General features: G+C 44.4%; 1 protein-coding gene across 2 annotated transcripts in view; it reads right to left on the bottom strand.

Annotated features, from left to right (window-relative positions):
* The window catches only part of MED23 (mediator complex subunit 23), a 39,609-nt gene that overhangs the window by 2,909 nt on the left and 9,063 nt on the right, over positions 1 to 27,637 (bottom strand). Inside the window, exons 10-27 of one of the 2 annotated variants that reach the window (XM_078611616.1) lie at positions 26,843 to 26,938; positions 21,977 to 22,180; positions 20,597 to 20,740; positions 19,734 to 19,894; positions 17,597 to 17,842; positions 16,748 to 16,890; positions 16,173 to 16,347; positions 15,480 to 15,643; positions 13,712 to 13,842; positions 11,646 to 11,851; positions 10,896 to 11,076; positions 10,185 to 10,355; positions 9,595 to 9,811; positions 8,797 to 9,021; positions 5,856 to 6,021; positions 4,991 to 5,063; positions 3,477 to 3,691; positions 1,786 to 1,906 (exon numbers count right to left, since the gene is read on the bottom strand). In XM_078611616.1, the coding sequence (XP_078467742.1) occupies positions 1,786 to 1,906; positions 3,477 to 3,691; positions 4,991 to 5,063; positions 5,856 to 6,021; positions 8,797 to 9,021; positions 9,595 to 9,811; positions 10,185 to 10,355; positions 10,896 to 11,076; positions 11,646 to 11,851; positions 13,712 to 13,842; positions 15,480 to 15,643; positions 16,173 to 16,347; positions 16,748 to 16,890; positions 17,597 to 17,842; positions 19,734 to 19,894; positions 20,597 to 20,740; positions 21,977 to 22,180; positions 26,843 to 26,938 (3,039 nt within the window). The remainder of the gene's footprint in view (positions 1 to 1,785; positions 1,907 to 3,476; positions 3,692 to 4,990; positions 5,064 to 5,855; positions 6,022 to 8,796; positions 9,022 to 9,594; positions 9,812 to 10,184; positions 10,356 to 10,895; positions 11,077 to 11,645; positions 11,852 to 13,711; positions 13,843 to 15,479; positions 15,644 to 16,172; positions 16,348 to 16,747; positions 16,891 to 17,596; positions 17,843 to 19,733; positions 19,895 to 20,596; positions 20,741 to 21,976; positions 22,181 to 26,842; positions 26,939 to 27,637) is intronic. The other variant, XM_078611623.1, reaches the window with a different exon arrangement.

Genomic DNA, 27,637 nt, shown 5'->3' with positions numbered 1-27,637 from the left:
TGGCATGGTCCAGTATATAGGACAGCCATATAATTTCACAGTGGTTACTCGAATTGTCAATTCCAAGGGTTGACTGAGAGAGCTGACTCCCATTGGGATTGAACTCGCAGATTCTGATTATGAGCAGAGCGATCTAACCTCTGCACCACCCGTGAGAGATTGAAAATAAAAAAGCCTTATTTAAATGCATCGCTTGTGCTGATCTTTACAAATTGTACCAGATAATAATTCTCCTACAATTCATGATCTGCACTTGTGTCTCGGTAGCAGCAATGATGCTGTGCCCTTTGCCAATATCCCCAAATAAAAAACCATAGTAATGTCTTTATAGGTATATATTATACATTTGCATGCTGTAGCCATTAAGCAATGAAAAGTGGTTCTCTCCTACCAATGCACATCTGGCCTCATCTTGTATTTTGTAAGAACCATTTCCTTGTATTTCAATGCACATGGGCTTCCACAGGTGAGGTATGCACTTACAAGTAATTTAAAAAGCTCTTAATGTGAAATTCCAAACTGTATTACGCAGTACATTTAGGCAATTGCCATGTTAGTTACCAGGCAGCAGCGAGAATCGAACCTTCAACTCGAACATGGTGGCATTGGGTGGATCATGCAAATGTTGAATTTATCATTTATTTCTATTCGAACATGCACCGTTTATTTGAATAAAAGTTGTTTGATAAATTAATGATGGATAAAAAATAATTTTATATTTTGTTGAATAATGCATTTAAGATATAATTGTTGTAAATTGAAAAAAAATCTACTCTTGAAGGATTTAATCTAATAACAAAGATTGAAGCTAAAGCTATACAAAAAAACCACGTAAATCATCATCATATGGCACCAGGGGTGGCCATTAAATGGAAACAATTCTGCATTGGAAAGTAGAAAACTACTCGTCCTATGAAAATGGATAACTTCTAAGTTAATCTTCCTATTTTTTACAGGACACCCACCCAGTGAGACTTATCAGCCTTCCTCCCGGCTGTAAAGCAGCCAGGAGATGGCAGAACATGGCAGGATAGCCAGTCCGTTCATGAACGAATCTTTGTGAACTCTTGAGTAGAATCCTCGCACGTAAAAATGGGTTTTCCAGATACTCTAGTTTCCTCCCACGTGAAAAGCCAATCATCCACAGAAGCATTTGGCCAGTCATCCCAATTTAGGAACACACCTGAAGATATTTTTAAAGATTCTAGAGGGGCTTTCCTGGAGAATTAATACATGTATTTGTAATGTATGTCTGCAGAATTTCTTTCGCACCGTACGTAGCCAACCGTGCTAATCATAGGTTTGTGAAATTAAAGGAATATGCCGCCTACAAAAAAATGGTCTTTAATTTTTGTAAAGCAATATCGATTCATGGCAATTGTGTTAAATGAAAGCTGCTAATTCATATCTCTCACTCATGACATAACAAAAGTGCTTGCTCCCACCATGCACTTTTTAATATTTTTTCTGATCAATGAAGTTCAAAACGTACGTAGACCAACCCAGGAAATACAGAGCCCAAGTGTATGATAACAAGAAAACCGTTTTCAAAGGATAGGACACTGTCAAGCTATCTTAGGTAAATTAAAGTAAGATGACAATCGGCCTATGGGAATTCCACCAATGGCTCTTGGCCACTCGTGGACAAGTACCAACACACATTGGCTTGAACACCACCCGGTCCTCACCATGCAAGATAGGCAACATCCTCTGAAAGTGTTGCCTAAAATGGCATCGTTGTAGAGCTGTGGCTGTGTGCTCATGAATGACATTATCTCGGTTTACCTCCAGCATGCAACGTGTCCGCTCCTGGAGGAAACGCAAGAGGAATGGCCCCACCAGGTGGTAAACGTAGAGCAGTTGCACCTCGGTTTTCACCAGCGGTTTCACCACCTCCTTCAGAAACCTGCCACAGTCCACATTCCACCACCGCACATGTCTTACTCAGGTCACCACTATTGCCCCCTTGCAGCTGCCTAATGGCAAATGTATAATAAAGCCACTCACGCTCGCAAGTAATTTCCCAGGTGCCACCGGCTGCTGTTAAAAAAGGAAGAGCATAATTGGCTGTATGACGTTCGGGATAACTGCCTTTCGCACGTAAATGGATGTCTGATGCTAGACAGCAGGTATGTTATTATGGAGCGTTATTATGGGCCAGATATAGCACTTTGCAAGATGGGTGCTACAGAAGGGCATTAAAAAGGCACTAATGGGGAAATGGATGGATACTGGGAAAGGCTTTAAAAAAAAAAGGAAATTCGACAGAAATGTAATAATTGCCACCAGGATTGTAAGAAATGTTAATAATGTATTCTTTTGAAATTGGACTCAAAATGTGCGACTCGGTTATAGTTTAATCTTCCAGCTTTTCGTTAATTAAAAGTGAAACGTAATGCGATGGGAGTGTCAAAATGAATAGCATTTGCAGATGTAAAGATTATACATAAATGTTGAATTAAAGTTAAAGTGGACATACAGTAGATTGGATGCAAACACATATATTACAAGATAAACAATGAATCCCAAAGCAACATGACACATACATACACAAATCAACATAACCTATGAAACATGCAGGCTAAACAAATGCTCAGTGATCACCTATGAGCAGCATGGCGCAGAGGGAATGACATACGTAGCTTCACACTTTGCCATATCTTACAACCCAGGGTCATTTTCACAAGGTTACTCATTTAAGACTGAGTTTACCTAGGGTGAACAGACTGTTGGGACATACGTATGAAGGCCGGCACGACACACGAGAGGGTGAGTGGCCAGCACCACACGCCCGGTTACCTTTGTCTCCCCAGTGCTGTTCTACACACCGCACCCAGTACTTATTTAAGGCTGAGTCGACCTGTGGGAGGGAATGGTTAAAATATTCGTTGCAGATAATTGCAGTGAGCAGGAATTGAACTCAGGTTGCTGGGTTCATAGTGTGATGCGCTAACCACTACACTACCGTTGTCAATATATTTAAACACAAATACAATCACCATTTACACTGGTAGGAACCTCCTGGTTACACCAGCCCACAGGGGATTATTGTGTCCGTCGTGCAGGGAGGGGCTGGGTGGGGAGGGGAGGGGCTGGGTGGGGAGGGTGGGGCTGGGTGGGGAGGGTGGGGCTGGGTGGGGCTAGATGGGGAGGGTGGGGCTGGGTGGGGAGGGGAGGGTAGGGAGGGGCTGGGTGGGGCTGGGTGTGGAGGGGCTGGTCACCTCATGGTGCCCTGAAAAACTCAACGTTTAACCTACTCACGCCGGCTTGTGCCCGCCCTCACAGTCGGGCATATTTGCGGAATACACCACGCCGCCGTTGACCCTGGTCATTGACCGAGCAACCCAACGTTCCTACCAGCTCCCTCCGCAGGAATGTGTTCCTTTAACAAACTGTATATATTACATGCAAACACGTGCAAATACACGTTCACTAACAAAAAGACACGTGCACGGCTCGGCAGGCAAATGACGGACCTGGGTATGAGCGTAAGCTGCCCAATGCTGGAGTGGTGCCACACGGCATGCGCCAGGGCCAGCACGTAGCTGCAGTACATCTCGCCGTACGCCTGGTGGCAGGACGTGAAGTCAAACAGCTGGAACGGGAAGCCGACCCACTCGGACTCGTGCGCCAGGAGGGGGCTGTTCATCACCCCGACCACGCGGTCATTCAGCACCATCCAGTACGGCTCCTGCACACCGTCACGTCGGGGGGTAAGTTGGCGGTGGTGTCGAGATTTGAACTGCCTCGCCTGCTATGCAGGAGGTAGTGGGTTTGATTCTGACTCCCTACACCTGTATATTTGGAGTTTGCATGTCTCTTTCCCGTGGTTGTGTGGATTTTTCTCTGGGTCCTCCGGTTTTTTCGCCTCCACATTTAGAAACATGCGTTGAGAGTATTTGGCTGCTATAACTTTCCACATGATATGCCACTTCATTGAGCTATCATTTGTGGCCAGGTCACTTCTGAAAAAGAGCCATATAGCTCAGTGGGCCTTACCTGGTAAACTACAAAATAGTTAAAAAAAATGTTTAATTTAGCCTAACTCGGACTAAAGGTGGATGTTAGTCCTAACACAAGCCCCAAAAAGAAAGGCATTGACGTGGCCTTGCGGTAGCGAGTTTGCTGCTTGTTGGAGAGGTTCGCGGTTCGAATCCAGGAGCCACACTGGTTAATACTGCAGGTGTATTAACCGTATTACGCTACGTCTGTTTTTCAGTGCACGTTGAAAGATCCCGCACATCCGATTAGCACTGTTGGCTACGTACGGTCCAAAGAAGTTAAAAATACATACGTACCTACATCCTCTGACAGCATTCGCAAGTATAGGCCATTGCGTGCTGGCGCCATAGGCCAAATTTTTTAAATTCGAATAATACCCGCAAATTACTCAATTGGGATTATTCATCGCAATCATCACCCCCCAACTGGCAGACTAATGCCCCAGGTCACTTTTGGAAATTTAGACTATCCTCGTCTGTTAAGATCTCACCTGGTTATACACAAAAAAAAAGTTTTCACAGTCCGGCCAGTTGATGCTGTGGTTATAGCGCACTTGACTTTCCATCGGAAGGCTGCGAGTTTAAAGCCTGGTCAGAGGTTAAAGCGAGTCCCTATTTGTATTTCCGGGGGGAAACAAAATGTGTACCACTTTGTGGAAAGTGAACAAGAGTTATGCTGCCAGGTATCTGATCTCAAGACCTTCAGATTGTTAGGCATAAAGAAGAGCCACCCAGCCATAAACACAATTTGTTATATCTTGCAAAATGTAATGTTTTCGAGCACAGTTAAGGTATTCACCCCTTGGTCAAATTGCTGAAAGACTAAGACCCAGTTGGTCAAAATAGCATCTTTTTAGTTTGTCAACCTGTTAAATATTGCACAAGAATCCAAAACTATTCAGTCTACTCTATGCAACTGTATGTCAACGTCAAACCGTGTATGACCCTGCGTTATACCCAACACACCCCCCCGTACGCCCCAAACGAACCGGCAAAGCTGTGATGACGAGGCCGATGGCATTCATCCACGCTGTGATGTTTTCCCTGGGCACCAACGGCTGGCTGCACACAGCACGCCAACAACAATGTCTTCAATAACAGCAAACCATCTGTAAATTGTACATATAGAATAAAAAAAATCCTCATAGAGTTGTTGTGGATGTTGTGTGGCTGTAATGATTTTGGCATTTAAACCATCTGGACCGTAACCCCGTGGTTGGGTAACTCGGGGAGCTAATGCCCTCGTAACACCACTGACGGGCTTGTGTTCAAATCCAAGTTTCAGCAATCTTGTGGTTAAACCAACTACCCAAGTGGTAGTGACAAAAGAGGCTCAACCAAGTCACCATTTCCTGCATTAAATAAATTCACCATTTAAATTATATTTTTCATATATTCTTTATAGAGTTTAAGCTATAGCGAATTAGAGCAATAACTCTATTGTGTATGCTCGAGTTATATTAAAATGTATGTGTTAAAAGTACTGCATGCTTATTACTCATAAAACTTAGTCCCTTGGCTTCTCTCTCATCATCCACAGGAATTGTAAGTTGGGAGGAGGGGTCAAAAGGCTATTGTTGAGACCCCGCCATCTGCAATAGCCCCCGACCACGCTGCGGTAGCTACATATGCACCCGACAGTCTCACTAACCACCAGTCTCCCGGCATGTCTCAAGCTTTTACAAAGCATCTCAAGATGCGATCGCATCAACGAATCAGAACGCTGCTCATCGAATAACTCTGCAGCTCGGCGGAGCTGGTTCGGCGCCCCCGACGCGCACGTGGCTTCCTCCCTCCGAGCCAGGAGGACTGGCCCACCGGCCACCTCCGCCACCCCCGCTGCTAGTGACCCACCTCTTGAGCACGACGTTGACGAGGGCGTTGCCCACGTCCTTGGCCGGGACGGCGAGAGCCATGAGCTCCACGCAGGTGACGTGCAGCGCGTGCGCAGCAGGGTTCGGGAACTCGTTGAAGCGCCAGTCGCAGTTCGGGAATGGGCCCGGGGACTTGCCGGCCATCGGTGCGGCGCGTGGTTAAAGGAGTGCACCTCGTACGCGAGTTTGACAACTGCCTGTTCAAGCATTCTGTGTGACAATGGGTAACTCAAGAGGGTTCTAACTTGTTGATAAACTTAACTCAAAGTGTGATCTTACTGATACAAGTGTGCAACGGTGCTCCTCACTGATGGGGGGGGCTCTGAAATAATGGTGGATATTCCACTTTCCTATGGGAGACCAATTACACTACATAAAACCTGTTGCAGATTAGTCAAAGAGGTACTCATTTTGACAATCACAGGTTAAGCATTGCCACAGTGCCACCTAGCTATTTAATACATTTATAAATTACCTCGATGCTTCAGAAAACGAAATATGCCTATGGGAGATAGACAAATAAAAATCAGACAAGACTAAGGATTTGCCTTTCTAGGGTGCTTAAATGCCTTAGCAACTGAATAGACCTTACGTTGGATCTCATCTGAACCATTCCAATGCCCCCCTGCAGTCTACTCAAGCAGGGACCCCCCCCCCCCATCGCAGCTGTCCGTGCGCCACAAGGTAAATGCAAAATTAGAGAGTGCTGCGGTGCCGAGATGTTAACTACCTCGCCTGGTATACCGGAGGTTGTGGGTTCAATCCCAACCCTGACACCTGCTGCTACAAACAGAATGAGGGTACCCCTATGGGCTCCCCTTTGTCACCAGTTATAGCCAACATATTCATGGAAAAGTTTGAATCAGACGCCATCCAGACATCCACCCTGCGTCCTTCCCTGTGGAAGAGATATGTGGATGACACTTTCGTCATCTGGCCACATGGCCTCCCAGCATTGAACCACTTCTTGGACCACATCAATTCTAGACACCCATCCATCAGATTCACCATGGAAGTGGAGAAAGACGGTAAACTACCATTCTTGGATATTCTGTTTGAGAGGAGTCCTGACGGTTCCTTGGGACATTCTGTCTACAGAAAAGCCACCCACACAGACTCCTACTTGAAACCGGATTCCCACCACCACCCATCTCAAAAGAACTCTCTCATCAAAACGCTATACCACAGAGCACATGGCATTTCTGACAAACACCACCTGACCGGTGAATTAAGACATGTACATCGGGCCCTCAGGATGAACGGATACTCTGACCGTACTATCCGCCAAGCTGTCTCTCCCACCACACAGAAACAGCCACATGAAACTCCGACCAAAACCATCACGTTACCATACATAGCTGGCGTGACCAAAAATATCTCCAAAATTCTAAACAAACATAAGATCCAAGTCCGATTCAGTACAGTGCATAAAATCCGTGATCTGATTCCATCTGTGAAGGATGTCGTTCCTGACTTACAGTTTGTATCCTGGAGTCTACAAATTGAGTTGCATTTGTGGTGATTGCTACATTGGAGAAACGAAACGTCATGTTTCTGATCGTGTCCGCGAGCACAAGTCAGATCTGAAACACGGCAGAACTGATTCTTCTGCCGTGGCCGATCATTGCAACAACTCGGTGGGCTCTCATGAAATTGTCTTTTCCGAGACCAAGGTTCTCTGCAAACCTCCCGGCTACCATCAAAGGTTTGTACACGAAGCCATACAAATATACAAACACAGACAATTTCAACCGTGATGATGGGTACAAACTTAGTAATCATTGGAAAGATGTTATCAACCACGCAAAAAAGACTTAATCACACATTTTTTGGACCATCTTATCTGACAGGCACTATTTTACTGTACTTTACCGAGTGTTACCATCCCCAGTTATTTTAACAGTACTCTCTTCATTGTTCAGCCAGCATTGGTATAAACATGGGCATTTTCGTTCTTTTGTCTATCATGTGTATCAGACCCCCCCTCCCCCTCTCTCTCCATTGTGTTGGCGTGTGCAGTAATTGGCCGCTTGCGCACAAGCGCTTCCACGTCCGTCGCCCACCCTTTTGGCCTCGCCCCCCCCCCGCCCCCTCCCTCCCGATACGTTCCATTCATTGGCTACCATAGTCTGATGAGCTCCCCCTAAGTTTGTACCCATCATCATTTTCGTTCTTTTGTCTATCATGTGTATTAGACCTCCCCTCCTCCTCTCTGCCCATTGTGTTGGCGGGTGCAGTGGCTGGCCGCTTGCGCACAATCGCTCCATTGTGTTGGCGTGTGCAGTAATTGGCCGCTTGCGCACAAGCGCTTCCACGTCCATCGCCCACCCTTTTGGCCTCGCCCCCCCTCCCTCCCGATACGTTCCTTTCATTGGCTACCATAGTCTGATGAGCTCCCCCCTCCCTCTCCCTCCCCCCTCAACTCGCTTTTAAGGGATTACATCTTGAATCATTGCCTCACTTGATACAGCTAATCTGGCTGTGACGGTCCCACCTGATGACGGAGACTTGTGTTGCCTCCGAAACGTCGTGATTTTTGTTTTTATTTTATTTTACTTTCTACGTGACTTTACCGAAAAAACCTAAGAAGATGCTTATTTGGAGTTTGCATGTCCTCCCTGTGGTCGCATGGATTTTTGTCCGGGTCCTCCGGTGTTTCCCTTCACATTTAAAATCAACCTTTCGTTTAGAGTTTTTGACTGTAATACATTTCCACACGATAAGCCACTTTGGTGGGCTATCGTTTGTGGCCAGGTCGCTTCTGACAAATAGAGCTATATAGCTCAGTGGGCCGTCCATGCTTAAAAAAAACTAAAGTTTAGTTTTAGTTCAGTTTATCAGCTTTGTAAGTGGCATTTTTACGCCAGTGAAGGGAAACACAATTTCTTTCCATAAGATCCCACTGCGGGCGGCAAGGATATTGTCTACGAGCCGCGCCATGAGCTTGCAGTAGTAGGAGTCATCGGGCGTCCACGATCCCTCCCGACGGGAGTTGAGGTACATCTCGCTCAGGCACCAGCCCTGCGGGCGGTTATCCTTCTGCGAGCCGAGCACCGTCTGCACCAGCTTGCGCTTCAGGCTCGGCTGCTCCCGCAGCTTGCGCTCGTAGTAGTGGAAGGTGTTGTAGAGGTACGTGATGGGACGATCTGTGGGATAGAAAGCCAAGGGCACACACTGGTCAGCGCGCAAGCAAAAACAATGTATGGAGCATGCACAATAAACCATTTATTGTTGAAAGGAAGACGCGACGCAAACATCAATATGGTACTGTGTTGCTTAGATATACAATATTAAAGCAATATGTATCCATGGTAACGTGGCAGTTGATATGTACATCAGTAGATAGAAACCAGCCAACAAATTGCTAAGAAGGATCCCCTTTAAAAATAATGTTGGTAGTCAGCGAGGCTTTGCCGGATAATGGATAGTATCATTATCTGGCTGCAAGGCTCAACAGGAGCACTCAACTCACAGGAGGATTTGAGTTCAAATAAAGGTCGCCCAGTCAGTAATTTATCCGGGGATTGATAATATACGTACCAATTTGATAAAAACAAGTACCACAATGTGAACATTTCACCACTATCTCTGGACGACCAATGAAGGTGAACAGTGGCCAATGCTCATTTGAGCGGAGGGACAATTTGTCATCATTATTAAACTATTGCTCATCTACAAGCCCTAAAATCCCCTCCGCTTCAGCTGGAAACCCGCGTCACCGTGAAACTTGTAGAGGCCGCCAAGGTGGTCGAGAAGCGTCTCGAGGGACTTTGCGACGGGCGGCAGCTCCAGGAAGCGGTGGATGACGATGTCGAAGACGGGGAGAAACCGCAGGCAAACGTTGCCAAAGTAGATGGGCAGGTACTGTGGCTGCATAGCCACGGGTGGGTTCACCTGCTCTGCCAGGCCCTCGAAGTACAGCTTTTCTGGGTATTTCTAGAACCGCACGGGGAGAGGGCACCGTGTAAGCCTAGGGGTTGCCATCGTTATCACATGGCAGCAGTACGAATTATGAGACACGCATTTTTATTATTTGGATTAAAAAAAAATTCTCCAAAAATATACTGTCAGCATCACACCCAGTTAGCCTCGTATCCCCAGTACTCAGGTTTATGCATCACACTAGCGACTCATGTTATGGATGATTCAACCTACGGGAAGACCCAATAACAGGGTCGGATACCACTTGGTACCGATATTATCCACGGTCTGGATCGAACGCAACTATTGGATTTATAGCGCGGTGCACAAACCGTAAGCCCACTAACAAAGAGTCCCGCCAAGCCCCATCAAAACGCACAAACGCCACCTTGTGGTAGCTCATGTGCTTGGCGTGCCAGTCGTTCTGGAGCCAGTGCTCGGGCGAGTTCTCCTTGACGAAGTCGTTGACGCGATTACGGAAGTCGCTGGGCTTGAGCAGCAGGAGCTGGATGATGAAGAAGCACACCTGTGCCTCGTTCCCCTCGTGGCAGCGCAGCGCCTGTGTTGGTTGGTGAGAGGAAGCGGTCGTTTTATTGGCGGATCGGCCATGGTCGTTGATGAAAGTAAGATGCCGCGAATGAACTGGGTACCATTATCTTGCATAAATAATAACTATAAATAACAACCATTCTCTTGCCATCGACTGAGTTTTTCTTAGATCACCTGAAGGCTCCAATGTCTAGTCCAAGTACCTAAGACTTACAAATAGCTGCAGCGAACCAGCCAATGTCAGCGCAAATAAACCTGCATCATCTGCATACTCCGAGATGTTTATATTTTGGTTAGTCATGCCATTATAAAACACTATTGATGTCACTACCACACGACTCCTATATGTTTCAGTAACATCACTGGACTCTATATTCTAAAATTATCTTGCTTATTGATAAAGCTTCATACTTGTCAGAGATCCTGGGACACAAAACCTAGAGGACACACCTACACGACAACAGCCGCTCATAATTGGATTGTGTATTCCTTTAAACGGTCACTCAAGTGTGATAGGGTGTGCCCATCACCGGCCCTCTTGAGCTCTTACCAGGCAGAGGACGAGGCGGTCAAGGGTGACAATGTTGTACTTCCACACCATGTCGTTGAGGATCTCGATCCAACGGTTCACCTGCTGCCCGCCCACGGACGTGGAGAACTCGTAGACAAGGAAGTCTGCGAACATTCGCACGTGAGCGGCGAGGGCACGTGCTCCGATCCTCTCCAGCACCCTGCCCGTACGACAACACCAACAACAACGACGCTGTCAGCAATAGGCACCGTGCACCACAAAGTAGCAATGACATTCTCACGGTTGCATGCACGGACGTTTAAGGCAAGTGGAATCGTAAATGCTCTGATTAAAAGTTAACCTGAGATTATTGAACACACCCCCCTCCCCAATTAGACAGCTTGCCTCGTCCAAAAGATGCAAATAGATTTAGCTATGTAAACATAGACATGCAGACAGGAGGAAAATGAATTCATATTCTTTGGGTCTTTCTGTAAAGGAATGTTTCACTGCACAATGGGCATTTTTACAAGCGACTTTTATTTCAGAAAAAAAAAACCCTTTACTAGTTTTAACTTTTCTCAATCCCATCAGCAAAGCAAGGTCAATTAACGAACGTTTCCGTGTTGCTGGATGTTCTAAGCAAGAGCTAAGACAGCCTGGGGGGACGCACAACCGAGGCGCGCGTCAACAAAACGGAAACCGCGTGCTTGTGAATCGAGTCTTCCCCCCTCTTTGCGCACGGGTGACTCAGAGGGGGCACCCAAACAGGGCGAGCGCATTGCTCACTTGTACGTGACCAGGCGGATGTGGTCCGACTCCAGAAGCATCTTCCAGAGGAGACAGAGGAAGAGCGGGGAGGAGCCGGGCGCCGTGAAGTGGTTGACGAGGTCGTTCTCACTCGTCATGGCCTTCCACTTGCGGTACTCCTCCTCCACGTTCTTCTTGAGATTCACGCGGTTCTCCTGCGGCACCGAGTTCTGCTTGAAGAATGCCTGTGGGAGGGCACGGACACAAATTACACAAGATCATTCCCCCGACGGGGAGCACGGGGGCGGGCGCCGTGGTGAAGGCGCAGGGCTCGCGATCGGAAGGTTGCCCCCGTTAAAACTGCCGGTCAGAAGGTTGGGTGGGGGGACGACCCAGTCCATTATTCGCATAGAATCACTGATCTACTTGGTTCTTTCGGTAGAGTCATGTAGAAGGGAAATAATTAAATAATAGAAATAAAACATTGTAAAACATTTTTATTATTAATAAAACATAATAAAATATGTTTTATTTTTATTATTTTATTACTTCCCTTCTATGTGACTTTACCGAAAGAACCAAGAAGATGAATCCCTGCAGTCACGAAAGCTTTAAATTAGAATCACTGACTTTTGAGTGGCTAATCTGTAAACAGCAGCAAGACACAATGACATTGTTAAAATCATGTTGTACAGGTCACACATAATTGTTACTTAACTTGCTGACAGCGACTGCTTTTTGTGTTTAGTTTGTTGTTCATACCCCCGCACCTCCCGTTTAGCACGGCTGGCTTCATACGGTGTGAAAGAAGTTCAACACACACACACACTTACAAATGTATGAATGTAAGTCGGCTCAAAGTGCCTCATTACTCAACTCCATTAGTGGCCCTAAGCCAACAGTGGGATGTTCCACGCAACAATTATTGCCATACAAATGTAACATTTCAACCAGCGGATCGGGACCCCATTTTCAGCACAAGGGTCCTGCAATGGCACACTTGGCTAATTAATTGTCAAGGAGCATTTACCATGCGGGAGCAAAACCACACATATGAGTTGCACGCATACAGGTTCATGAATCTACTCGATATACAACCATATTCTTAGGTTTTTTCGGTAAAGTCACGTAGGTAAAAAATTAAAATTAATAAAAGTAAAATAAAAAATAAAATAAAAATCACGACGTTTCGGAGGCAACACAAGCTTCCGTCTTCAGGTGGAACCGTCACTTGATACAGCAATCGTGCTGTGACGGTTCCACCTGAAGACGGAAGCTTGTGTTGCCTCCGAAACGTCGTGATTTTTATTTTATTTTTTATTTTACTTTTATTAATTTAAATTTTTTGTTGTATCAAATCAAGTAAGAGTTACTTGATACATCTATCGTGCTGTGACGGTTCCACCTGAAGACTTGATACAGCTATCGTGCTGTGACGGTTCCACCTGAAGACGGAAGCTTGTGTTGCCTCCGAAACGTCGTGATTTTTATTTTATTTTTTATTTTACTTTTATTAATTTAAATTTTTTGTTGTATCAAATCAAGTAAGAGTTACTTGATACAGCTATCGTGCTGTGACGGTTCCACCTGAAGACTTGATACAGCTATCGTGCTGTGACGGTTCCACCTGAAGACGGAAGCTTGTGTTGCCTCCGAAACGTCGTGATTTTTATTTTATTTTACTTTTATTAATTTTAATTTTTTGTTGTATCAAATCAAGTAAGAGTTACTTGATACAGCTATCGTGCTGTGACGGTTCCACCTGAAGACTTGATACAGCTATCGTGCTGTGACGTTTCCACCTGAAGACGGAAGCTTGTGTTGCCTCCGAAACGTCGTGATTTTTTATCTCTTTTTATTTTACTTTTATTAATCTTAATTTACATTTTTTACCTACGTGAATTTACCGAAAAAACCTAAGAATATGAATCCTTGCAGTCACGAAAGCTTCAAATCTAGAATCGATATACAACCATTACATGGGTACTTAGCAGCACAGGTGGACTTGGGAAATGCACCAGGTATTGCCTCCTAAGCACAGGATTATTGGTTTACGTCACGATGAGTGAACTTGCTGAACTGGAGAGGAAAGCAATGGTGATGACCTGGAGGGGAGGAGGGAAGCAGCTGAGTGTGTGGGATGCCCAGTTGTGTGGCGTCAGGGTCATGATGGCCTGTAGAATGTCCTTGCACCAGGTCCCAGACACAGACTCTGAACTTGAGAGGATATGTTTCTCTGGAGGGATACAACATCAGAATTTGCACTTCAATTAAATGAAAATTAAATCATTCGGTACATTTCATTACAATGTCAATTGCAAAAGGCCTGCCTCTGAATGTTGTTTCGATGGTGATGCATTTTCAACACCATGACAACGCTTGACCGGTTCCTTCCAACTTTGTAGTTATCAACAAAATTAGCCGTACCTCCCAAACTTTTTATCAATATTTACTCCTGCCGTTCTTTGTATTGTTTGTTGTTGCAACTTGCTGACCCGCCCACCATTACTGGACATCTGTGAAAAAGAGTTTCATAGCCCATCGGATTCCTCCGGTATAAAGATTCTGATATTGATTTCCAATAAAAATACACTGAAAAAATGCAATTCCATTGCCTTCATCAGATAACACTGCATATATATCATATATTCTCATATGGTGTACACTATCATTATTTTTCTTGCTTTGTCATCTTTGACAAATTTAAACTTTGCAGTTTGTCCTTTGTTGCAAAGTTTGATTAAATTTCATAAGCAAAAATGAAGTGCAAACAACTAATTTTCAATGCATTTTATATAGTTGCTTGATCTTTGACACCAAAGATAAATATTTTACACATTTGTAAAATATTTACTTGTTTTAGTATCAACAATTACAAAATAAACACTGCTATTCATAATTCAATTAGAAATCCTTATTGAAGTGAATATTCTACCTGGCTATTGGCTGTTCCTCGGACAGCATCTATGAGAAATGTTTTTTGAAAAACAAAAATAATCCCTTCAATGCACATGAAAAGGACCGTCCACTGCCGACCGCTACAACCAAACGTAACTATAGTTTCAGTCTCACCTATTGAGCATATTGTACAGCAATATCATATTCGTTAATCATTTACAATGTTGAGTCCATGTGGTTGTAATCAGTTTAAAATCTGACATCGAATACAACAAAAAAGCACTAACAATGCTAATAATGACAGAAATCGAATTATATTGTAACGTGCTAAGCAGAGGGCTTAAAGTAAAAAATGTAAGAGGCCAGCAAATGGAAAATTAAATGAAGGTTGGATCATGATGACAGTAACAATAGCAGATTACGTTTTCTAAAAACCACGGATTCTAAGAAATGGCCTGAAGGAGTTAAATACTAAGCAGTCATGATACCAGCAGTCATGATACCAAGAGAGATGAAGGAAGTTTCAGCGGCCAACCCATGCAAGGAAAGAAAGAAGAGCACAAATTAAACTATTATATGTATTTTACCAGGTGAGGCCCACTGAGCTCCATAGCCCTTTTTCAGAAGCAACCAGGCCACAAATGAAAGCTCAACAAAGTGGCTTACCATTGTAGAAATTCATAGCAGCCAAATAATCTAAAAGCATGTTTCTAAATGTGGAGGGAAAAACCGGAGAAAACTCCACGCAACTACGGGGAAAACAAGCAAACTCCAAATATATATAATGGTGTCGGGGTTGGGATCAAACCCATAACCTCCTGTACACCAGGCGAGGTAGTTAACATCTCACCACCGCAGCTGTATACAGTACAAATATAAGTGGTGTCTGCCAAGCTGGTCGACTGCCGTCCATGTAAGCCCTCCAATGACATTGAGTGCGTGCAAATGTGGAGGCGAGTGCTTCGGCGGTGGTACCCGTCACGTGCGTGGCTCTCGCAAGAGTCAGGATGAGAGCTCTGTTCAACTCCTCCGACTCGGTGGAGAGCAGCTGCTTGGGGTCGTTGAGGAATCGCGACAGCTGAGGCTGCACCTCGGAGCTGCCCAGCCCTGATATGAGACGTAGCGCTGTGCTCTCGACGCTGCCGCCAGGCACAAGTACAGCAGATCGGGAGAAGCGATAAGAGAGCTCAACACACCAAACGGCTGGAATACGAACACAAATTCAAGCTCTTAGGTTTTTTCGGTAAAGTCACGTAGTTAAAAAAGAATGTAAATAAAATAATAAATGAAAATAAATCAATTAAATCACGACGTTTCGGAGGCAACGCAAGCTTCCTTCATCAGGTGTAGCCAGTTATTTTGCTGTGCCTTTTGACACCTGATGAAGGAAGCTTGTGTTGCCTCCGAAACGTCGTGATTTAATTGATTTATTTTCATTTATTATTATTTTAAAAAATATATTTTTTACCTATGTGACTTTACCGAAAAAACCTAAGAGTTTGAATCATTGCAGTCACGAAAGCTTCAAATCTTGAACAAATTCAAGCACCATTTAGCTGAGCATTGGCAGAGGATGCCTATAATGCAGTGTTTGGATTAATCGAGGTGAGAATTGTGGATAATGTTGATGGATCATGAAAAGACCTGCAATAGAAAATCGTATCGTACCAGAGATGCAGCTGGTTCTGGTTGGTCTGCGGCACGGCTGCGAGCGAGTGCAGGTGGCTGAGCAGCTGCACACGATAGTGCGGCTGGATGTGGTGCATGCGATAGCTGAACATCTCCAGCAGCGTGTGCAGGATGCCCCATGCGTGTGATTTGAACACGTTGGGCAGCAACTGGCCTGTCCCACAGTAAGGCATTGGTCCACATCAATGACAACGCGGATGATAGCAGCCCGCACGCGGTCTACTCTGTTTAATAAGAAATCACGACGAATGTTATCAACCCGGCAAACGAGCATCGATCATCGATCTCCTGTTCTCCAGAGCATAAACACAATGACAACATCAGTATCATAGGACTTCTGTTAATGATTTGTCTTAACACATAATTTGGACGATAAATGTCACGCACATTTTTGTGTGTGCAAGCTAGAGTCAAATATAAAGACAGCCAATGCCAGTGATGCCATCGTAAACCATCATTGCTTGCTTCCTTCTGCCAGATCCAACATAGTTGTGCAGCCCAATCCCTAAACACAATAACATGTGGTCAAAGACTCAAATCAGGCAAGAGCTTACTGATGAAGCCTTTGATGCCCAGAGACTCAATCTCCATGTAGACCAGCAGGCGGCTGTAGGTCTCCACGAGGGCCGGAGCCAGAGCGATGGTGGACTTGGCGTGCGCGAGCTTGATGACACGGGTGGCGATGCTGTGGATCAAGCTGCAACACCGATGGGTACCAGCAAGAGACAACCCCAACACTAATCAAACCGTTGTTCGTTTGTAGATACCAAGCACATAACGATTCACAAATTAAGTACGCTCCCAATGTATGCATTGATTTGTGCAATTAATCATTGATTATTTACAATGCATGTGAATAATACGTAAACATCTCCTTAGAGGTGATAAACAATACAGAAAATGAAAGTCAACAAATACACAAGAGACTACATGAAAATGAGATCAGCAAGGCATTACGGTCCATCTGTGGAAAGCACTTTATGTGCAATGAGCACGACCTTATGATGTATTCTCGTAAAGGAGCATAAACCATCACGTGGATTCCGGTCATCCTCGCTGCAGCGGTATTTTGGCTAACCATTGAACAAAGACGGTCACTGCATTGCGCGCTTTCAGAAGCACTTCCGCAGCCGTCTGGAACGCTCTTCTTTCTGATATTAGGAAGCAACCGGGAGGTACGCACTTTTAAATATAGACAGAAAACTCATTTATTTATAACTGCTTTTTGTATTTAGTTTGTTGTCCTTCCCCCACACCTCCAATGAGCACGGTTGGCTATGTACGGTGCGAAAGAAGTTCAACGTACACACACATACATATTTGATCGGCAATAAAACGTGGCCGTGAGTCGAGTGGAGAGGTTACGAGAGCGGGAAGCGGGGGGGAGGAGGGTTGGGTCACACCTCATCTTGGCGTGGACGGTGAGCGAGTCGAGCAGGTTCATCGGCAGCGGCGACGTGGAGCCCGATGCAATGCAGCTCGTGCCGGGCAGCGGGATCGTGGACTTGCCATTGCCGTAGATGGTCTCCACCAGCACGCCCATGGGCAGCGGGAAGTACTCCGAGTTGGTGGAGAAGGCGTTGCACAGCAGAGCGATCTTGTAATCGGTCATCGTCAGGGTCTTGTTGCGCAGGCTCTGCTGCAAGAAACTGTGGTGTGCACGTGTAAAATACTCAGCTCTTTGTACAGCACAGGGTAGATTTTCTCATCGTATAGGATTTTCAATTTTATGTTTACGAGTATTGATGTGATGGTGTTTTGAGTGGCAAATTTGTGACAGGAAGGTGCCACGTATTTAAGCAAAACTAAAATTGAGTTTACTTGACTGTCACTGTTCCAGCGATGGGGAGATTTTTTTGTTTTTTTAAACTAGAATCTATTAACAAAGCTACATTGAATGAGTGACTTGAAGCCTTGCTCGACTGCACCAGCCATAGCATTTTAAATTAGGTGCATTACTGCACTTTGTCCCTCGATTGGCACGCCACTCATTGTGATTAGCACGGTGCAAAGGCATTACCAATGGGATGTCATACATAGGTCATTATTAATGCTGCATGTCCGTGCTTTCTTCCAATTAAAATTAGCCCTTACTCGACCTTACGACAAAACTGAACGTGCATATTCGCAAACTATGATCGATTTGGTAGAATCCTGACCATGGGTGGAGGGTGGAGCTAACCAGCAATAAGTATAACCCGTAAAAACAAAGTTTTTCACTATAAATCCTTTATATGCGTGGCGGCTAGAGTCCTCTCGTCCTCTGGCTTGAGATAGCTGCCACCTATGGGTCAGATGATTGCATTGCACCATTAAGCAATTGGTAAATAAATATAATATTTTTGTCCTAAAAAGTGTAAAATTTTGGAAAAAAAATTTCACGAACATTCATTGTCACGCACAACGAGTCTGTGTGGAAAATGTCAGCTCGATTGGATCACGGGAAGTGGGTTAAAAAACGACCGAAAGATTTGCACGGTCCTAAGCAAGCAAGCAAACTTAATATAAAGGATTTAAAAATGAACCCGTAAAAACAAAGTTTTTCACTCTAAATCCTTTATATGCGTGGCGGCTAGAGTCCTCTCGTCCTCTGGCTTGAGATGGCTGCCACCTATGGGTCAGATGACTGTCTGCCAGCATTAAGCAATTGGTAATTAAATATTTTAAAAAAATTCCCTAAACAGTGTAACATTTTGGAAAAAAAATTTCACTAAAATTAATTGTCACGCACAATGAGTCTGTGTGGAAAATGTCAGCTCGATTGGATCACGGGAAGTGGGTTAAAAAACGACCGAAAAATTTGCACGGTCGTAAGCAAGAAAGCAAGCACGCAATCAAGCAAGCAAGCGAACTTAATATAAAGGATTTAAAAATATATTCGCCTGTGGAGGACGCGGGGATCGATCCCGCGACCTTTGGCATGGGAAGCGAGGGCGCTACCAACTGCGCTACTCCGCCACGGCCTGTGGAGGGGTTACGCTCTGGGCTCTTACACTCTGACGTTCAGCCAAAGCCATGAATGCGTTCTATTTGAATATATGTAAAATACATTTTTTTTGCCTAAAAAGTGTAAAATTTTGGGAATTTTTTTTCACGAACAATAATTGTCTGGCACAACGAGTCTGTGTGGAAAATGTCAGCTCGATTGGATCACGGGAAGTGGGTTAAAAAACGACCGAAAGATTTGCACGGTCCTAAGCAAGCAAGCAAGCACGCAAACTTAATATAAAGGATTTAAAAAGGGCCGGGGGTGGAGGTTTGTTATAAAGGGCATGGACCAGGCACATACATTAGCCACGCCAGACAAGCCCCTTGTTGCGCAACTGCTCGCTCAGATGCGGACAAAACAGTTGCAGGCGATTCATTTGTGCGACTACGAGAGCCATTTGTTCGCACAAAATTATCGCCCGGATGCGGACCCCAGCCTTGAAATCTAAGAACTCCAAGAATAGCGGAGGCGGTGTTCCCGATCCAGCTTCCGTGGGTGTCTTTGCTCGCGGAGCGATCGTGGGGAATTCAGGGCGATGGCAGTGCCCTTACTCGTGGTGCAGCTTGAGGGAGTGAGGGATGGGGATCTGCAGCTTGGAGTTGTCACTTTGCGCTTTCTTGTTGAGGTGAATCCAGATGCAGGTCATGGCAAAGGCGTGCGTCGACTGGGGCTTGCTGATGTCCGGCACTGGTATGCACTGCACAGGGCAACACTGCCTTTCACAAATTGAATGACGTAACAACTACATTTCAAACACTGATTTTCACCGTATAATTTCAGGCACTGTGATAAACACGTGTAATCCAGTAACATGGAGGAAAGGCTGATGGACAACACAGATTTCATTACCAGAACTGCTGGAGTGTAAGGTGGTCAGAATACAGGAGGCAATACAGCAAGTAGGTTCATGACATGCATGTGCAAACTTTTAAGTTTAACTACTTTCCTTTTACTCCCTTTAATTCTGGTTTCCTCTGACAAGGAAAAATACAGACTCGTCGAACATTAACTAAAATCTTCCTGAAAAAAGCAGTTATGGGAAACGAGGCATGATGTTGAACACACACACACCTGTAATCCAGCACTCTGGAGCCAAAGGCAGGTAGATCATGCCAAGTTGTGAAACTCCCAAACATACTGGGTTGCAAGACAGCAGTGCGAGTAGATAGCAGTACAAAGAGTGGGTTCCTAACCCACCTATGTGGACATCGATTGTCATCCCCCAAACGTGAGGGTTTATACACTTGACTTCAACATGGACAGCACTCAACAAAGAATTTGGCCAAACTTCCCAAAAGCAGCTTCATTCAGAAAAAAAACAACTCTCGGAACTTGGCGAGTCTTTCGTGGATGAATGGGACACGAATATGAGACGACTACCAAAAGCGAGGTACTTTCAGCAGCAGGACCCCACCTCCTTCTCAGGGTACAGGAGATCGAAGAGCTTCATGACGGGGAGGAAGTCGGCAAGAGCGTTCTTCTGGATGCTGCCCGAGATGAACTGCAGAAGCACCCACATGAGGTGGTCCCTGCCCTTGATCAAACCACGGCCAGCCAACTACACGGAATAGACACAAATACAACACAAACATGTACAATGTAACCAGACGAAACATGTGGCCGTGTTATACAAGGTGTGTTGTATGTATGTTTAACTTCTTTTGCACCATACGTAGCCAATCATGCTAAATGGAGGTGTGGGGGAAGGACACATTTAACTCAAAAAGCAGTTCTAAAAAAATGAGTTTTCAATCTAGATTTAAAATTGCATTGGTCCAGACTTCCTAGTATCGGAAGGAAGAGCGTTCCAGACGGCTGCAAAAGCTCATCTAAAAGTACGCGATGCAGTGGCTGTCTTTGTTCGATGGCTCGCCAAAAGCTGCTTCGAGGAGTTCGCGTGATGGTTTATGCTCCCTGATGAGATCAGCAATGTATTGCGGTTCATTTGTGCCAATAACTTTGTGTTTATTGAGTGATATTAAACTATATCAACTCAACATGCTCCAAGTATAATTGTCCATTGCTGAATTACAACCTAAATATTCGTAGTCTTCTACACTGTCGAGGAAAAACATCTGTTGGTGAGCAGCTATTATAAGTAGCCATGACAAAGAGAATGGCGTGAAGATCACCCTGCCCAGTTGCTGCTGTCTCTTCAGTGCTGACATTCATGCACAGACACAGGTACTCATTTCAGTCTGAGTTAACCAAAAGGAGGATTGGGGCAGCGGGCTTCGTGCGTGACGTGAATGAAACCTGGGTGAAGATTATCACAGCCAAGTGCAAGAACCACATCACTGCTTTCCACATGCAAGCACAAAAGGATTTGTCTTACAAATGCACATACCACAACAGGTACTCACAAAGACAAAGATCCCCCATATAGCTTACACAGACTATTGGGACAGGTCCTGTAAGTGAGCACCTATGAAGGCCAGTACAGCACACAAGGTGGGTGGTCAGCACCACACCTGGCTGCCTTTACTTCCCCAGTGTCAAATGTTTACACATAGCAAGAAATACTAATTTGAGGCTGAATTGACCTAAGGGAGGCCCATGACCGAGACAGATAACCGTCACTGGTGATGGTCGTGAGTGGGCATTGAACTCAGGTCACTGGATTCATAACGCAGCACGCTAACCGTTGCACTACCGCTCCCCACAGACACACGTACACAAACACACAAATCTACAATCCAGCCTCGCGTCCCCCGTCTAAGGGCATCGTGAGGCACAGAAATATGCAGACACTTTACAAGCCCAGTTTGCATTGTGACACACAATGCCACTGCACCTTCTGGTGGAGGGAGAGCACCATGTGTGGGAAGCTTGCGAACTGGAAGAGCACAAAGAAGATGAGCTGGCTGGACAGGTGCTGCCACAGCAGCTGGCTGGCGCCTCCGTCGTCCAAGTGGTCCTCCTCTGTCTCCGAGCGCTCCATAGCGACCACCACCAGGTCCACCAGCTGGTCTTCCAGCACTGGGCAGCGTTGCTTTTGCTGAAAGGGACGGTTCATGGATCAGACCCAGCTCAGAACATCGGCATGCCGTTGAAGTGAAAATGCAACCCAAAGCGGGAAGCCAATAATGCTTGGCTCATGTGGTGTGATAGCCACCGAGACTATGTGTACGAGGGCTATTTGATGCGAGTTTGTAAATTTATTGTTGAGAAAAAACTAATTATCCGTGAGAGCTAGACGAAACACTCCCATGACATAACTGCATGCATGACGTATCACAATATATGGGAGTGACATTACTGTAAGAGCCCTGAAGTTCCATAATCATTAAACTAAACTGTAACTTTATCATTCTATCTTCCCATCACTGAAGCTTCAACCCCATTTCGAACAACTTGGGTGACAGCCTAAATATGTGTGTAAAGAGATACGAAGTAATAATAGGTTTTTTCCCTTTTTTTCTGGCAACAAAACCTAAACCTTTTTACAAGGATTCATGTCTGCATTAACCACAATACTTGCAGTCAAAATGCAAACAAAAAACACACTATGATAATTTTCTTTGCATTTTGACCGCAAGTATTGTGGTTAATGCAGACATGAATCCTTGTAAAAAGGTTTCAGTTTTGTTGCCAGAAAAAAGGGGAAAAACCCTATTATTATATTTTGGTACTGGCAAAGGAGGTCTAATGATGGAGATAATAAATGTTTGGTGTTTGGGTTGCATCTTGCTTGAACAGTTGGATGCGGGTTAGTGACCAAGGCACCTCTTGCAGAAGTGAAAGCTTCTAATTTAACCCACATCTGTATACATGCATGCGTGTGTATGCATGAACAGGCATCGGCTGATTAAGCTGCATGATTCCAGCACGTGATAACGACAAAATTGATATTAGCACCTCACGCGCTCAGCCACATGCGTGCCGAGTGAACGTTACACACAAACATGTTAATAGTCACACCTAGCAGGTGTCGAATGTAAGTGGTAAAGCCCATGTAGTCTTTACCAAGAAGACAAGTCACACGGAATTTAATTGCATTGACGTAAAATACGATTCATGATGAGGGAGGCACCCATCTTGCAGTGGCACAACACTACAAAAAGATTCATGTTTTATACAGCTAAATAAAAACGTTACGTCTATTATTTATTCAGGAATGCCCCGCTGAGACTCAAGTCAATTTCAGGAGGGTCCTACATTGAGATGTGCAGAAAATAAATGTTCTACTTCTCATTATGGGGCGTTTTTGAAGTCTACTGCAGAAGTAGCAGACTTGAAGCAAAAACACCTGTCAAATGAGTGAATTCTAATTAACGCTTCCTGTTTTTATAGCACAAACACAATGCAATTAATTATAAAGTAACGATTGTTACAAAAATATTTAAAACGTGGGAAAGTGTTGAATTATTATGACATGGGCAAGAAAAAAAGTGTTTTTCTCAGATGGTAAATTTTAAAGTCTGAGACATTTTATGGCTTTTAGACCACAATTGTAAATTTGTTAACATAAAAATAAAGATGTCATGAAAAAGTTAATTTGCATGCCTCGATTAAAAAATATTACGTGATACAAAGTGCTTTTAGATTTCTTACTCAAAATAACTTTACAACTAAACCAATCGCCATTCCCTCCGCTGGCTTCCCATATCATTCACTGGCTACTCTAACAATCACCCACTGTAGGAATATTCAGGAAAAGGAGGTTGCGCTGGCTAGCTGGACGTGTGACAGGCCATCTTCTTCGTATGACTGGAGAAGCAGCTGTGGTTTGATGTCGAGGTTAGCAATCCACTTAATAGCTTCAGGTGGGGCAGAGTGAATGTCGCGATACATGGGCGATCGTCTGACTTCGGTAGCCACAGTCACAATTTGGGCTGCTCCTCACGCTCCACTTGTGGAGCAAGTGGCCACAACTTCCCTGGACTGTCCTCTAACAACTGAGGACAGGTTACCAAGGCAGACAACAGAGTGGGGGCACTTGGACATCTGCGTCAAGAGGAAGAGCTAAAGCCGAATGAGATGGCTGCGGTTGGCGGTGGTAACGCTGTATGGGCAGCTCTTGCAGGACGTGTCAACTGTTGTGCAACAAGGCGAAGCCCCTAAAGCAATATAGCGGGATACTGTCGAAGCTTGGCAGGCAAAGATGCCTTGTCAGCATTCTGGGTCATGACTCCATTCAAGAATTGATTATTTTCGTCTTAATTCTAGATTTGAAGCTTTCGTGATTGCATGGATTCATATTCTTAGGTTTTTTCGGTAAAGTCACGTAGGTTCCGTCTTCAGGTAGAACAGGTTCCGTCTTCAGGTGGAACAGTCACAGCACGATTGCAGCAATCGTGCTGTGACTGTTCCACCTGAAGACGGAAGCTTGTGTTGCCTCCGAAACGTCGTGATTTTTCTTTTATTTTTCTTTTATTAATTTTAATTTTTTACCTACATGACTTTACCGAAAAAACCTAAGAACATTTTCGCCTTGCTCGTTCTTCCTTGTTCATGCCGTTAGCTTAACAGTAACCTCATAAAATTTGCATTCCATTTGTATAAGTTGTCGATTGTCACACACACACGATTGAATACATTAATCTCTTTTACACTGTGAATCATTAAAAGCCAAGTAAGAGCATTCATTGGGGTTCGGATATTGACTGTGCAACAACTGAGGTATATAGCAGAGGAAGCGATGTCAGGGTGTGGTGGAATGGCATTTGGCTGTGATGATCTGTAAAATCTTTCGTAGTTTAAAGTTATCTCATCTCTCCATGACAATTTTTATAATCCATATCTCTACTGGCTGTTAATACTTCTTGTAACCCTTCCAATATTTGTTTTTCTGTTAATGCTGAATAGCCAATAACTGCCATCAAAGAGCATAAACTATCACGCAAACTCTGGTCATTCCTGCAGCGGCATTTGGCTAACCATCGAACAAAAACGGTCACTGCTTTGTACTGTGCCTGGCTCATGAACCCTGAAGCTCCATATTGCCTCCATGGAGATTTTCATAATCCTCTATACCTGTGCAGTGCGTGTAATTTTGTAGAGAAACTAAATAATGACACACAAAAGGACTGTTTTTATTTTTGCCAATGAAGTGGGTTACCGGTGGAGTTTTAATCCTTAATATAATTTTATGTCGGAAGGTTTTTACAGTGTGTACTAATCCACTAATTGACATCACCGCTTACATCAGTAAGCCAGTCGATACGATGGAAAGAAATTTAATGGCAATGTGTACCAAGTTCTGAACCATACTATATTAAATGTAGCACAACCCATCCACCAACTACCTTATATTAGCCAGCACATGCATGGAACTGCTAATGCACCACAGCTTAGCAGGGCACACCGATCATAGCAGTGTGACCGCATTTAACACCACACATTAACTGCGGGGAAAACAACGAGTATAGCACCATTAATGCTCAGCGCCTGGTTAGTGCATTTTCTTTCAGAAGACCTGCTGCTGCTCATACCTGTGCGATGTTTGACGTCTACAGAAAAGAAAACAAATGACGATGGGAACTGGTTATATGTGGGGATCGAGGAACAAGAACGAACACCAAACTATACGTGGGCAAGAAATGCAGCGGCAAGACCTTTCGCGTTCAACATGCACGGCAACAAAGATGTGGTGAATGGACGCTATGGGTTACTTACGGACTTGCATTAGTTTTGCGATGATGTTAAATTCTTAGAAAGCCTCATGATGGAAGTGAACACTGAATGCGATCCACCGTAGTGACAGATTTACCCAAACACAATCGACCAAACTGTTCATTAGACTGAACCACTTGACTGTCAGCGGTCAAGCAATCATTATTATGACCACGAGGCTACAAGCAGCCAATAGCGGCGCTGGGAAGCCTTTCGTAAATTAATCTGAGCCTGAAGCTAAACAGTGCAAAGTTCTTGCACGTAACTTTGTTGGCCTCTTCAAATATTGCTCAACATTTAACGTAAAACAAAAATGTAATGAAGTTGCTTCTGGAACACGACAATTACATGTAATTGAGCCATTCAAGTAAATAAGGGCCCATGTCTATTTAAAGTGGAGGTCCCTTCTTCATGACTCAAGGAGCCCAGCAGGGGGTATAGGTAAGGAAGAGCAATTGTTTAGCCTATGAACAAAAAAATATATCTCAGCATTTCAGAGAACTGGGTAAAATTAACAAAGTTATAATATTTACAAAAGTGAGTATTAATAATTACAAAGACAGATAATCCTAAATTCTGATTTAACATCTCCTTGCTGCCATAGACACAAAAAACAAACTCAGTCATGTTGGAGCAGGTTGCAATAACTACCACATAACCCATGCACCCAATTAGGGTGCTTATTGCTTGTGCAATGAAACTATTTTCACAAAAAGTTTGAACAAAGTTGCATCACGTTGCAAAGCCGCATGCAACAGTGTTGCACCCCGTGTTGAAGAGCGTAACACGGACAAAAAAACATTTGTTTTACGTAACAGTGCATGCAAATTTGCTCCATTAAATTCAGCTTAGCATTTCAACGAAGGTTGCTCTGAGATTGCTGAGGCTTCATCATGCATCTGGAACTCGCAGAGGAAACCGTGAAATAGCAAGAAAACACGACAATTCTGATGCAAATGCAGCGATGAGGCCTTGGATAATAACTGCTTACAAGAGGTGTGTTTTCAAAGACTTGCAATCAGCGTGCCCTTGTGTGCGTGTGTACCTGTTTGTTGAGGCCAAGCATATTGCAAACCATGTCGCGAGAGTACGGTTGTTCCAGCACGTAGCGGAGCAACGCCGTTTGGGGCTCAAAGAGGTCCTAAAAAAACAATAATGTAAGATTATAATAAAAGCAATCACGATTTTCCTATAGTATATGCAGTAATGTATAACTAAACAAATTACAAAGGATCCATCTGCAATGTGGCACACAATTCCATCTGGTGGAGAGTTGATTGATGCCCATGTTAAGTTAAGTTTTGTTTTCCTATTGGTCAACAAGAAAATAGTAATGACCTTGTAACTGCTGCTCATGGAGCTGACCATGAAGTCGTGGAGCCTTAACAGAAGCCCCACCAACGCAATATATGTGCCTGTACATATACTCTATGGAATCAAACATTCTACCTCTTCACTTCTCCATGAGTATCGGGGTGGTTCGGGGGAAGGTAGAAGACTTCCTGCACCTGATAAGTGTGCTCAAAGCCAGTTCCGGTTTGGCAGCAGAGGGCTCATGTGAAATCAGTCCATCGGAATTATCTTTTCATCAGCTGTGTAACATTGTGTAGAAGCTGCCTCTTAAATGGCAGCTCCACATAAAACATGTCTTCTCAGCCACTATCATTTCCCGATCGTTTATATGATTGTGAAACATGGACCGCTTTTCATAAACATTTGAGCCAGCTTGAAACAGACTAGCCTGCCTATTATTATTATGGACTTATCTAGACTAGATTTCTCAAGCTCACACATCCTTATAATAGTTGGACATAGCCTCAATAGTAAGCTCCTCTGGCAG

Source organism: Lampetra planeri, chromosome 2 (genome assembly GCF_965212315.1).
Source record: "Lampetra planeri chromosome 2, kcLamPlan1.2.h2, whole genome shotgun sequence".
Taxonomy (NCBI): Eukaryota; Metazoa; Chordata; class Hyperoartia; order Petromyzontiformes; family Petromyzontidae; genus Lampetra; species Lampetra planeri.
Note: the sequence above shows the minus strand (reverse complement) of the source record. Positions and strands in the feature narration are given on the sequence as shown.